Source organism: Mirounga leonina, unplaced genomic scaffold, assembly GCF_011800145.1.
Source record: "Mirounga leonina isolate KUSES-001 unplaced genomic scaffold, KU_Mleo_1.0 Mir_173, whole genome shotgun sequence".
Classification (NCBI taxonomy): Eukaryota; Metazoa; Chordata; class Mammalia; order Carnivora; family Phocidae; genus Mirounga; species Mirounga leonina.
The window spans coordinates 76,970,742-76,983,665 of NW_023270447.1; the positions used below are offsets into that span (position 1 = coordinate 76,970,742).

A 12,924-nucleotide genomic window follows, 5' to 3' on the forward strand; every position below is an offset into this window, starting at 1 on the left:
TGAGTGTAGCCTTGAAGGACAGAGAACACAGTTTTGGGGAGGATGTTCCAGGAGACAGGACTGGCATGATGAAAGGCATGGGAGCAGGAGAGTGGATCTGACCAGGCTGACCAGAGTACAGAGTTTGCAGAGGAGAGTGGTGGGAGATGAGGCCTGGGAATGCCTCTTAAAGTTTTGGACCTTATTTCCTGGCAATAGGGAGCCACAAAGGGTCCTGGAGGGAGGGTGGTGTGATTAGATCAGAACCTTGGGCACAACAATCTGGCAGCTGGTACATGTTGGGGGGAGGGGGAGTTGGGGAGCAGGGAGACCAGACAGGAGGCGGAGGGCCCATGTGGGGTGGTGGCGGTAGGTTCGGGGGATACCCTGCCTCTGACCTGAGGGGGTTGTCCTGTGCTCTGGGAGACCTCCCCAGACCCTGGAACAGAGGGGCCTTGCTGGGATCCTCCTTTGGAGGTGACTTCTGAGAAATTGCCCACTACCAGCCACTACCCTGCTGGCCATTACCGTCCCCACTGCAAGCTGGGCGGAGCCTGGCTCCACCGGGCGAAGCTCCACCTGGACCCCGCGGGTTGGGTGAGGGCTCCTTGGGTTTCTGAGCCAGACATACCCCCTTCTCCCCACAGACAACAGGACATACCACTTCCAGGCAGAGGATGAACATGAGTGTGAGGCGTGAGTGACGCCCCTACGGCCAGCCTGGGGGTGGGGTCAGGGGAGCCCTATGTACCTCCCAGCCTCGGGGGACCCCACCCCTGCGGGTATCACTCCCATGCCACCCTGCACCCTCTCCATAGGTGGGTGTCAGTGCTACAGAACAGCAAGGATGAGGCCTTGAGCAGTGCCTTCCTCGCGGAGCCCGGCGGCAGCGGCGGCCCAGGACCCTGGGGGGGCGCCGGGCTGGACGCGGAGCCCCAGGACCTCACGAAGCTGCTCATCGCCGAGGTGAAGAGCAGGCCCGGGAACGGCCAGTGCTGCGACTGCGGGGCTGCAGGTGGGCTGGCGGGGCGGGGAGGGGAGGGGAGAGGTGGCAGTGGAGGGGATGGGCCCGCACTTCCAGGCACGAGCCACTCTCCCTTGTAGACCCCACGTGGCTCAGCACCAACCTGGGCGTGCTCACCTGCATCCAGTGCTCCGGCGTCCACCGCGAGCTGGGCGTGCGCTTCTCGCGCATGCAGTCCCTCACCTTGGACCTGCTGGGCCCCTCCGAGCTGTTGGTGAGGGCGGGGCGGGGCCAGAGGTGGGGTTGGGGCGTGGTTTCGTCAGGGGCGGGGCTTGCGCCGGCTGGCTCGGCCCAAGGGTTGTGGGATCCGGTGGGGTGGGGCGAGGTGGGGCAGGATCCTCAAGATCCGGAAAGGGGAGGGTCGGGGTCGGGCCTCTGGAGGCTCGGTCCTCCAGGGGGCGCTGTCCTAAGCACCGGTCTTACCCCCATCGCTTTCCTGCGACCCCAGCTGGCCTTGAACATCGGAAACACACGCTTCAATGAGGTCATGGAGGCCCAGCTGCCCTCACATGGCGGCCCTAAACCCTCAGCTGAGAGTGACATGTAAGGGGATTCTCAGATGGGAGTCGGGAGGTGCGTTCTGGCTGGGGATTCTGCTTCCGCAGCTCCCATAGTCTCAGGAGGATCTTGGACCAGAAGTCTAGGGAGAAGGGAGCCGCAGATCTGGAAGAGTCCAAGATATGGTTTGGGGGAAGGGAGATCCGTAGCTCCTGTGGGATGGTTCCAGGGGTCAGCGGGATGGAAATGGCCCATGCTCTGAGACTGGTTGACCTCGGCAGGAGCACGCGCAGGGACTACATCGTGGCCAAGTATGTGGAACACAGGTTTGCCCGCCGGTCCACACCCGAGCCTCAGAAACTCCGGACGGCCATTTGCAACCGGGACCTCCTGTCAGTCCTGGAGGCCTTCGCTAACGGGCAGGACTTTGGACAGCTGCTGCCTGGGCCTGAGGGGCAGGTGAGGACCACCTCCAAGGGCCACTTTTACCCCACCCGCTCTCTCATACTCCCCAGTCCTTCTCCAGGACCAGCTGTCACTCCCCTCTGCCCCCGCTCTGACATCTGCTCAAACCCCGAGGGGTAAATGGGATGGAGCATTCCGTCAGGCAGACCTGGGCCAGAGTCCTGGCTCTGCCTTTTCCTAACTGTGTCATCTAGAGCAGGTGACTTAACTTCTCTGAGTCTCCGTTTCTCATCTGTGAAATGAGTGGACGATAGCACCCGTGGGTTGAAGTGAGAATGAAGTCATGTATATAAAGGGCCAAGCATATAACATGTGTGCCAGAAATGTTAGTATCTTTCTTTTTCCTTGGCTAGCTTTGGACCTGGGTAAGGGTGAGTCAGATTAGATCGGGGAAGGCTATTGCGTTGCTGATTCTAGTAGCAAACATCACATGAGCCAGGGGGTTGGGAGGGGAAGGGTTTCAGAGATGTTTGAAAGGTTAAATTGACAGGAGTTGCTGACTGGACATGAAAAATGGATGTCATGTCTTTGAACTGTCTGATACCTTGGTGGGGCTGTCCAGTGGGCAGTGAGGGTGCAGCCCTTAGGTGAGGAACAGCCTTCGCATGAGTGAGAGCTGAAAGTCTGAGGTTAGCTGGGCTCTCGGGGGGCCGGTGAGAGAGAGGAGCAGAGAGAGAAAGCCGGGGGCTAAGAACCAAGTTTGGGAAGCACATGTTACTGGGGGCAGAGCCACAGAAGGAAGAGTGAAGGAATGGTCTCTTGCCCTCCTCCCAAACACGAGGCTCCCTCCCTGCAGTCTCCTCTCTCAGGGTTCTGGCAGCTTTATATCTGGAGGTGTCGGGGCAGCAAGAGCTCAAGACGGTGACATTGGGTTGGGGGCAGGCGAACCGGGGGAAACTCAAAGGTGTGGATGTGTACCCAGGCGTCTGGAGAGCTCGCCCTGCACTTGGCTATCAGAGTCGCCAGTCCCGCCTCCTTGCCCCTGGTGGACTTCATCATCCAGAATGGGTGAGACCCTGCCTGCCCGTCTGCCCACCTCCTCGTCCTCCTCCACCCCCCGCCCCCGTTCCTTTCTCTTCTCCACAAGCCTTCCCCCCTCCCTCTTGTTCTCCCTGACTTTGGCCCCTCCCCCTGTTCCCCTTTCTTCCTCCCTGGCCTCCTACCCCCAGAGGTCACTTGGATGCCAAGGCTGCTGACGGGAAGAGCGCTCCACATTGTGCCGCTCTCTACAACCAACCTGACTGCCTCAAGCTGCTGCTGAAAGGGAGAGCTTCGGTTGGCGCAGGTGGGGCTCCCAACTCCTCCCCCAGCAGACTTCCATTCCTTACTGCCCCTCTTGTGGAGCTTCCTGCCTTCTTCCCAGACCGAGAGCGCTGGTAACAAGCACGGACTTTGCAGGCACACTTGGGTTCTAATCCTGGCTTGCCTCTGAGCACGTCTGTGACCTTGGGATTTGTCCATTCATCTCTTGAACCTCAGCTTCCTCGTGTGTAAAATGGGTATAACACCACTGACCTAGCAGACCTGCGAAGAAGATAATAAAAGGATGTTTCTGAAAGTACCTAACCAAATAAATCCTAGCTGAACTCAAATGATAGTGATTATGATAGTTAACTATTTACCGGCATAGGAACTCCTTTAGTCCTCACAACCTCATCAGGAAGTTACAAGTATTATACTCATTTTGTAGATAAGAAAATCAAGGCCCAGAGAGGCTAAGTAACTTGCCTGAGATCACACAGTGGGGAAGTAGCAGAGCCAAGACTCAAACACAATCTGATTCCAGAGGCCCACTGTAACGTCTAAGCTATAATGTCTTTTGACCTTGACCATGACCCTTGACTTTACCCCTCACAGTGAACGAGGCAGGAGAGACAGCTCTGGACATAGCCAGGAAGAAGCAGCACAAGGAGTGTGAGGAGCTGGTGAGGTCTAGGAAAGGAGGGGAAGCCCCTGACCCTTTCCCTCTCTCTGCTGAGCCCCTGACCCTCTGAACTGCCAGGGCTTTGTTATTGGCAGCTGGAGCAGGCCCAGGCTGGGACCCTCGCCTTCCCTCTGCACGTGGACTACAACTGGGGAATCGCCACTGAGCCTGGCTCAGACAGTGAGGAGGACGAGGAAGAGAAGGTGGGTCCCCGCCCCCTCTCTTGGGCCTTTGTTAGACTGCAGATGGAAAGAGCCCAATTGGGCCTGGTGGGGGGAGGGGCGGGGCTGACTGGAGGAACCCGACTGTCCTTCCTCCCATACTTTTGCCCCTGCAGCGCTCCCTGCTGAAGCCCGCAGCCCAGGCCCGCTGGGCCAGCGGGAGGGTCGACCTCAGCAACAAAACCTATGAGACGATCACCAGCCTGGGATCAGCCGCCCCTCAGAGCCAGAGTGACACCTGCCCCCCACCCTTGCCGGTCAAAAACCCTTCCCGGACGGCGGTCCAAGGGCGTACAGGACATGCCAGTGGAGGTATGGCTGGCTACGCAGAAAAATGCTCATCGTACCATTCATGGAGGGTCTCCTGTGTGCCGGCGCACTGAGCTAAGGCTGCCTGGGTTAGTCCACGCCACCCTCCCGCCCTCGCAATCACTTGCCAGGTAGAGGTTATCATCTTCCCCTTACAGGTAAAGGAACAGAGATGTTAAGTAATGTGTCGGAGATCCGACAGCTAATCAAGTCCCCGATGTGGGATCCAAACCCAGGTCTGTCTTATTCCAAATTCCTCGATGCTTTACTTAAATAAAAAGAGAAGCATTTATTGACCATCCACTGTGTCTCCAGTATTTGGGGGGGTTACCGAGACATGGCCTAGTGGGGGAGATAAAAGCCGGAATGCAATTCATTACGATATTAGACACAATGGTATAGAATGTAAATTCCCACCCCGCCCCCCTAAGAAAGAATGTAAATCTCAGAAGGACAGGAATTCGAGTGTTCTGTTGACTAGTATTTCGGCACCTGGCTGGTCTCAAGAATTGTTTGTTGAATGAATGAAGAAGCTTGTTCTAGGAGCTTAAGGGGGAGCATGTCCTGTTGGGACCGAGGGGTGGTTGAGGAAGGCGTCCTGTCGGGGTAGCATCTGAGCTGAGCCCGAGGGATGAGCAGAGGAGTCCACACTGAGGAGCAAGGGGAGCAGAAGCAAAACGGTGCGTCAGCATGGGCTAGCTATCCTAGCCAGTGAGACCCAAGCATGGTGGGGAGAAGCTGGAGGGGAACACCGGACAGGTGGGTGGCGTGGGGAGTGGGGGCAGCCGTGATAGGCCCTAGAGGCCAAGGACAGCTTTGACATTGAGAACAGAGTAAGAGATAAAGACAGGTTTTATCACTTCTGATTCCAGATCGTTCTGAAGTCCCCAGCCTGAGCTCAGAGCCCTCCGGGGCCCCTGAGAGCCTGGGCAGTCCAGCCTCTACACCTTCTAGCCTCACAAGCCCTGTGGAAGCTGTGAGTCCCAGCCAAACCCCATCCAGCTCTGAGGAGGGCCCCTCCCGATCCAGCCTGACATCTGGAGCCACCCCTGCCGAGATGTACCCCCCGGTCAGGTTCAGGTAAGAGCCCAGCTGTGCAGCTGAGCAAGTTTCCCGTTGATTTCCCCACCTGGAAATGGTGCCTGCCGAAAGACTGGGACACCTCCCAGCTCTGAGGCCCATGACTAACGAGATATGCTAGCCCTTGAGTGGAGGGGGAGTGGACCCTTCGCCCTTCACACACCTGCCCCCGAGTCTGGCCTGGAGAGCTGGGAAGGAGCTCGGGACCTAGACTGCTGCAGATGGAGTAGAGAAGGCTGAGTCCCGCCCGCGTGGCTTTTTCTAGGGGTTCTAGTGGGATCTCTGCTGTGTCCCATCTCCAACCCACGATCCAGTCCTTCCTTCCCAGCAAACAACCCTTTCAGTTTGAAGTTTGGGGAGGAGATACAGGAAAGCTCCAGTTCCAGGCCTCTGCAGCCTGTGATGGACCCAGCCAGGGGCCCTGGAGGACTCTCTACCCACCTGTCTTAGGCCCCAGCCTATACCTGAGCTCTTTCTCCCCCACTCTAAGAGGATCTTGGCATGAGGTCACCTTGGCCTTTCCCTGCCTTCCAGCTCCGAGAGCACTCGCTCCTATCGGCGGGGTGGACTGGAGCCTGGAAGACTGTCTCTCAGCCAGGCAGCCTCTGCCCACAAGGAACATGCTGGTATGAGCTCTGGGACTGTGGTTTGAGGGGTGGTGGCAGGACACCTGGGAGGCAGAGTTGGTCAACAGTAGGTGGGTGGCGTGGGGTCATGGGGACCTCTGCCCATGACCAGAGTACATAGGAGGCTGGCTGGCCACAGTTTGGCCAGTCCCTGGCCTGGTATGCCCCCTTCCCACTCCAGCCCAGGACTCATGAAGCTGAGGAGAGCCCAGGTCTTGAGGGATGGCCGAGGTGAGGAGCCCCAAGCTGTGGCTTCTCTCCAGGGGAAGATGAGCAGACTTGTGTCAGCCAGGCTGGTGGCTCACTTCCCTGCTGATGAGGCAGGATTAGGGCGGCTGCATAGCAGCCCTTGGTTTGCCTAAGTGTCTCCTTGTGTAGGAGTCTCCTGGAATCCACTCGGACTGCCAGCTGCCAGGCAGAAGGGCATGTAATAGGGACAAGACAAGAGCTGTCACCCTGAATCCAGCTTCTCCCTGCTGAATCACAAAGTCTCTCACAGTTACCCTTAGTTAGTTGGGGAACCTGGGGGTGGGCACAGGACAGAGCGAGTTGGGCTGAGCGTGAATCCACTGTTCCTTGTTCCCCTGGGGATCCCTCAGGGGTGGCGGTGGTTGTCTGTGCTGGGAGTGGGAGACAGCAGGGGCAGGAGCTGGCGCTCTCTGAGGAATCGTCATCCTCAGTCCATCGGAGTCAGGCACCAGACCCCAATCTGTGTCCACAACCAGGTATCCGTCAGCCAGCATTTAGTGGATACCTGTTGTTGAGACGTGTGTGATAAGAACTCGGGCTGTAGGGCGTGGAGGACCATGAAAAGTGGCTTTGCTTCTTCAAGCCTCGGTTTCATTGTCTGTTAAATGGGGATAATTTCATCTATCCACGATAAGACAGTGGTGGAACTGAGGGAGACAAATAGCTGGTACATAATACAGGTACTTAGAACATGTCCATTTTCGTTCTTCTCTCCCCAGGTTGGCTTCACTGAAGGAGAGGGCTCCAGGACAGGGGTTCTCCTGGAAACTCTGTGCAGCTTTTGCAAGACTAGCTCCTTGCTGGCCCTTGCATGCCTGAACTAGCCCCATGTTGGACCCCAATGTTCAGAGCTAGGACTTGAGCCCACAAGACTGGGGAACTGAGGTGTCCATTCCCTTGGATCTTGCTCTGTCTGTCTCTTGTACCTCTGTGGCTGGCCTTCCTCCCTGCCATGGGCCTTTGCCCCCTCCAAGGATACGGGGCCCTTCCATGTTAGGGCTGATGGCGGTTCCTTCCCCTCTATCCCGTCATCGCCCAGGGAGCCCTATGGCTGGGTCTGATACTCGTAAGCTAGCTTTAGCTGCAGAACCCCCAGTCTCTCATCAGATCAGAATATGTTTCTACCACCAGTCTGGGGGTTCCATAAGAGTAGGAGCAGTCCACCTTCATCGTCCAGAGCAGGGATTCTGCCAGCCAAGGGGCTGTCTTCTTGGACATTCATTGGTCTAGTACTTTACTGAGTTTCTCTCTATGTCCAGATGCCACATGAGTAAGACAAGGGTCTTGCAGGTGTGGTCCCCTGTGGGGACGCTGGTCCCAAAGGCTGGGCTTGAGAATGGGCAGGGCTAGACTCCAGGGGATGGTCCCAGGCCCAGGGGCAGACAGGCAATCAGCTGGCTTACACCAATGGGACACTGCATTGTCTGCATCCATTCTGGTTGGCCAGTGCTCACGCTGTACCAGCTGTTAAGTAAATACTCACTAGCACTCCTTTCGAGGGACAGCACAACCCTCCCGGGGACCTCTGCTCTATCCCCCAGCGAGGAAGTAGACTAGGAGTAACCCCCACTTGCCTACTCTCCTGGATGTAGCAAGAAGGAACGGAACAGTCAGGAGCCTTCCAGTCTTGGGGGAAAAAAGAACTAAGAAAGGAGGAAGGAGAATAATAGGAACCAGAAGGCAGGGACTAAAGGTTCTGCTTCCCAGTCCCAGAAGTGCCATCGTGACTTTCAGCCCCATATTAGAAAAGAGGTACAGCTAAGCCATCATCAGTTTCTAACACGGTTTTATGGGCACCAGGCACTGGGCCCTGGCAGGGATGGGCCAGGCCAAACAGGAGAGGCCAGAGGATGCCAATGGCCAACGAAGCAGTCTGGCCCAGGAGGCTGGGCTGTTTACCCTGGAGACCTGACTGGTCTGGGATCCCACAGGAACGGGGTTGTCTTCTCGGCCTCTAGCGTCTGGTTTTGTTCATCTCAGACTTGTTATCTCACTCATCTCTAATAAAAGATTTTTTTGATTAAATTGCAGTGGTTTCATTTGTGGGATAGGGAAGGGATGGGAATCCTGGGGCCTGGAATTCTTTCTCTGGACCTACTAAGGAAGAGGGCAGTACGAACGGGTTTGCAGCCCGGGCTGGTTTAGCCCCAGGGGATGTTTGGCAATGCAGAGACCTTTTGACTGTTCCCAACTGGAAAGTGCTACTGGCATCTAGTGGCTAAAGGTCAGGGATACTGGTAACCATCCTCCAGTCCACAGCTCAGCCCCCACAACAGTGCATCATCCCATCCAGAATGTTAAAGGTGCCCAGATTCAGAAGCACCAGTGCGGAGGAAACGTGCTGGCAGGGGGGCTGGGAGCCCAGCAGTTTAAGTCGGCCACAGGCCTTGTCTCAATTTGAGGTGCCCTGAGACAAAGATTTGAGGGCAAGTAGTTTATTATTTGCAAGGTGATCCCAGGAAACATAATGAGAAGGTAGGGAGTGGAGCAGTGGTTCAAAAAGCAATAGGGGGTGTGTTAGTAAGGGGCTACTACCATGAACTAGGGTTTATCTTAGGGACCTTTGAGGGACTATTGATTAGACCATGTCTTTGGGGCACCTGGCTGGCTCAGTTGGTAGAGCATGCGACTCTTGATCTCAGGGTCGTGAGGTCAAGCCCCACGTTGGGCATAGAAGTTGCTTAAAAAAGAAAAAACATGTCTCTGAGTTGTCCCACTGAAAGTGAAAAAATTGGCGTGTTTACCACCAACTCTGGTTTTTCACTGGCTGAGGGATCCTTCCTGGGGGTGTCAATTCCCAAGCACCTCAGCCTGCTCTGAAGCCCTCATTCCGAGATGTGGGAAGGTGTTGGAGGTGTGTCCAGGAACAGCCTGCTGTGATCTCCAAGTGAGGATGGGTAGACAGAGGGAATAACGTGGGTACCAACAGTGTTTGATACGGTTGAGCAGTGCAGCCCTGGACTTCTCTGAGCCTCAGTCTCCCCATCTGTGCAATGAAGGGGTTGGACTTGATATTTTCTTAGGGTCCTTTGAGCCCCAATGATGTAGGCATCTTGGCTTCTGTTGATGTCATACAACTCAGGGTGGGAGCTGTGTGGAACTTGGAGGAAAATCAACTCTGTTCTTTGTTTTGTTTTGTTTTTTGTCTTTGTTTTTTTTTCTAAAGGCAATCCTGGGATGCCTGGCTGGCTCAGTCGGTGGAGTATGTGACTCTTGATCTCGAGGTTGTAAGTTCGAGCCCCACGTTGGGTGTGGAGATTATATTGAAAATAAAATCTTAAAAAAAAAAAAAGGCAATCCTAAATAGCTGCAGACAGCTGTCCCTTCAACCCAGAGGTTGCTTGGGAGTTGGCCAAGAGACCTCACCACATCTCAAACTGATAAAGTCTGACCTCCTAAAAGTGGCCCATAATGCTGGTGTGGTCAGACCACATTCATCTCTGGCTTTCTATCCTGTCTGCCCCCAAACCAACCTCTATGCTACAGCCCCACCAATATTTCAGTTCTTCCGGCCCTGACACACCAAGCACACTCCCACCCCTAAGCTTTGCACATTCAGAACTCCAGGAGGACTGTTTTGTTCCTCTCCAGAGGCCCAGGGCTAGAACTGCCTGGCACATAGGAGGTGCTCCATAAATATATGTTGAATGAATGAATGTTTTTTCATTTCTTCCTGCCTCCAACTCCCACCCTGCACTTCTGCCCCAAAGTTTAAACTTCTTTTCTTCAGAACAGATGACCACCAGTGCAGGTCCCCTCAAATGTGTCCTTAAAGTATCCTCACTTCTTCCTGACCCTCACCTCAGTTGTGATAATACAGAATTGATTGCATCCAAATTTGCTTAGGTTTTCTCTTGCCCATAGACTGCATCTCAAGCTTGCTGGGACTAGCCTTGGACACTCAAAATGCATTTGTTGAATGAAAGATAAACCCACCCCTTCCTACCATGGTCCCAGGTCACTCAGCAGCAGTTAGAAGCCAGAGTCGTGACTCAGGCTGGGATGGGGTTCTCTAAAGTTCTCTCAAAAAAGTCTAGAGATGTCACTGAACACCCCGAGCCACCGTGCCCCACTCTGTACATAGCATTGACCCCTTTTCATTGCTTCCCCTCCAGGTCCCTAAGCACCTCTTCCAGCAAAAGAATAATTTTGTGTTAATTAAGCTCACTGTTTAGGACTCTTCCCTGGTCTGCTGGGGACACTCGGAAGGTCCTTCCACGGGAACACAGATGTGTGCATAACTGGGGGCACAATTCTGTGAACTTCCTTCACCCAAGATGACCCCTCCAGACCCAACCCCCCTGGGGAGGCAGTGGCCTGACCCTGAATAAATTAGGGGCACCCATGCACCTGGATTTCTCAAAGTTTTTCTTTGAGTATTTCAGTATTTCTCGAAGTTTGGGGCACCTAAGGATCTCCCAAACCCTCACTACTCCGAGAGCCGTCCTAGGGGCAGCCGCGCCTGGGGCACTCGGGGGAGCTTGTTAGAAACACAAAACCTCACGGCAGCAAACAAAATAGATGGAACCAGAGGACCTGGATACACGCGTGTACACAGGCCGTGTGCACGAATGAGCGAGCCCCGGTAGAGCGGAGCTGGGTTTGACGATCGCGTACGAAATAGGATCCGAGCGCTCCAAGGTGCGGGCGCGGGCACCGAGCTGGGTCCGCCCGCTTGGAGCTGCGACGGCGCAGGGACGGGGGAGCCAGGACTCCTCCCAGAGCGCTGGGGCACCCTCGGGCGCCCCGCTCACCGAGACAGCCTCTTGTGGCGGGGACCACGGCCTCCCCCCTTGCCAAATCTCCCTTCGACAGAAGGGCCGAGGTGAAGGGCCCTCTCTGGAAGCCTCGTCCCTCTCGGGAGGCCAGGCCCGCCGGCGCGGGCAAACTTTGCCCGGGCGAGTCCTTGAAGTCTATATTTAGTGCTCGCCACCCCTCCCCCCTGCGGTTGCGAGGCGGGCGGGCCGAGGGGGTGTGGGGGGAGAGCCCCGCCCCCGCAGGCGTGTGTGTCGTGTGCGTTTGGGGCCCGCACGCTCGCGCGCCCTCCGCCTTCGCGCCTCCTGCAGCCCCGGCGCCCCTCGCCCCGCCGGGCGTCGCGCGCCAGCATGGGCCCGGAAGAGGAGCTGCTGAGGATCGCCAGAAAGCTGGAGAAGATGGTGGCCAGGAAGAACACGGTGAGGCTGCAGAGTTTGGGCCGCAGCCCCCGCCCCCAGGAGGCGCGGCGCGTGCGAGCCTGGAGTCCTGGGGGCGCGTGCTGGCTGGGCGCCCGGGAGGCGCGTGCGGGACGCCGGGCCCGAGAGAGGCGCGGCTGGCGCTGGCGCAGGACGCAGCGCCCCTTGGGGACAGCTGAGAACCCCGGGGTGGGCGTGTGCCTGGCCCAGGGCGCGGGGCAGGATCGTGCGGGCCCCACGGACGAGGCTGGTTGCGCACGCCCCTCTGGGCAAGTGGGGTTCAGGGGCCCTGGGTGGCTTGTGCAGGGCCCGGGAAAGCGAGCGAAGAGACCGGGACCTGGAAAAGGACTTTCGGAGTCCGGAGACTCAAGGCGTGTGCAAAGTCCGGGGAGTGGCGGTGACAGCGGGGCGGCGGAGAAGGGGGAACGGCGGGGAGGGGGGTGGATTACAAAATCCTGGGTGGCCCGAGAAGGGGCAAAGGAACTTGAGCTGATGTGGGGTGCTGAGCCGCCTCTGTCCCTCACCCCGGTAGTGGATCTGGGGTGGAGCAGCAAGGGACCGCGGATCCCACAACCTCACAGCTTGCGGGCGCCGGGAGCCCTTCTACTTGCAACTTTCCCTTAACTTGGCCGCAGGGTGGGGCCCCGGCGGGCGGAGGCCGAACAGGTGCCGGGCAGCCACAGCGCCCTCGGGGCCCGCGGGGCGGGGTGGGGGGGGGAGGGGGACCGGCTGTAGGCCTGGGCTGGGGGGTTTCAGGGGGGGAGCCAGACCCAGAGGAGAATCCAGACTGACGGCCCTACCTGCGGGGCCCTGGGCTCTCAGGCCAACTTGAAGTTAATGTTTGATCCTCACCATGATCTTTGCCTCAAACTGGCGGCCACCAGGTTGCCTGGTCAGAGCAGACTTGGCCTTGGGTCTGGGAGGGCCTGGGCACACCTGGAGAGGGAAGAGAGGAGAGCCAACACAGCCCTTGAGACTGTCCCCCCACCTCACCCTGTACCAGGGCCCTCCTAGTCCCACCATCCATAACCCCGTGCTGGAGCCGGACCTGTCTTTCCAGCCCATTCTGTGACTCTGGGAGCTTGGGAAAGATGGACCCTAAGGGAAGCTTTATAGCAGGGGAGAAGGAAGAGTCACTGGAGCCGTGGGGTTTGTGAAGCAGCCCTAGAGTAGACACAGTGAGTGGGTGTCCGTATAAAGGCCAGAGTCTACCAGTTTCCTCACCTGTAGGGAAGAGATGAGATTATCTACCACTCCTGGGAAGGAGTGTCTCTGTGGGCAGTGGTGAGGGTGGAAGAGAGGTAAGGCCCTCGGGAGGACTTGCATGGGTGCTTGGTAAGAGTTAGAGAATGACACCTGCTTTGGGACAGCCAGGCGG

General features: G+C 57.1%; 2 protein-coding genes across 3 annotated transcripts in view; both read left to right on the forward strand.

The window, feature by feature from the left end:
• The window catches only part of ASAP3 (ArfGAP with SH3 domain, ankyrin repeat and PH domain 3), a 49,876-nt gene extending 41,476 nt beyond the window's left edge, over positions 1-8,400 (forward strand). Inside the window, 15 exon segments of the mRNA XM_035019526.1 lie at positions 627-675; positions 798-994; positions 1,084-1,217; positions 1,452-1,546; positions 1,783-1,960; positions 2,889-2,974; positions 3,136-3,251; positions 3,824-3,891; positions 3,986-4,093; positions 4,228-4,423; positions 5,293-5,500; positions 6,035-6,077; positions 6,079-6,126; positions 7,095-7,128; positions 7,131-8,400. Coding sequence (XP_034875417.1) covers positions 627-675; positions 798-994; positions 1,084-1,217; positions 1,452-1,546; positions 1,783-1,960; positions 2,889-2,974; positions 3,136-3,251; positions 3,824-3,891; positions 3,986-4,093; positions 4,228-4,423; positions 5,293-5,500; positions 6,035-6,077; positions 6,079-6,126; positions 7,095-7,128; positions 7,131-7,168 — 1,598 coding nt within the window. The 3' untranslated portion in view covers positions 7,169-8,400.
• A 2,926-nt stretch (positions 8,401-11,326) lies between these two features.
• TCEA3 (transcription elongation factor A3) overlaps positions 11,327-12,924 on the forward strand; it is a 37,644-nt gene continuing 36,046 nt past the window's right edge. Inside the window, exon 1 of one of the 2 annotated variants that reach the window (XM_035019528.1) lies at positions 11,327-11,549. In XM_035019528.1, coding sequence (XP_034875419.1) covers positions 11,481-11,549 — 69 coding nt within the window. In that variant the 5' untranslated portion in view covers positions 11,327-11,480. The remainder of the gene's footprint in view (positions 11,550-12,924) is intronic. The other variant, XM_035019527.1, reaches the window with a different exon arrangement.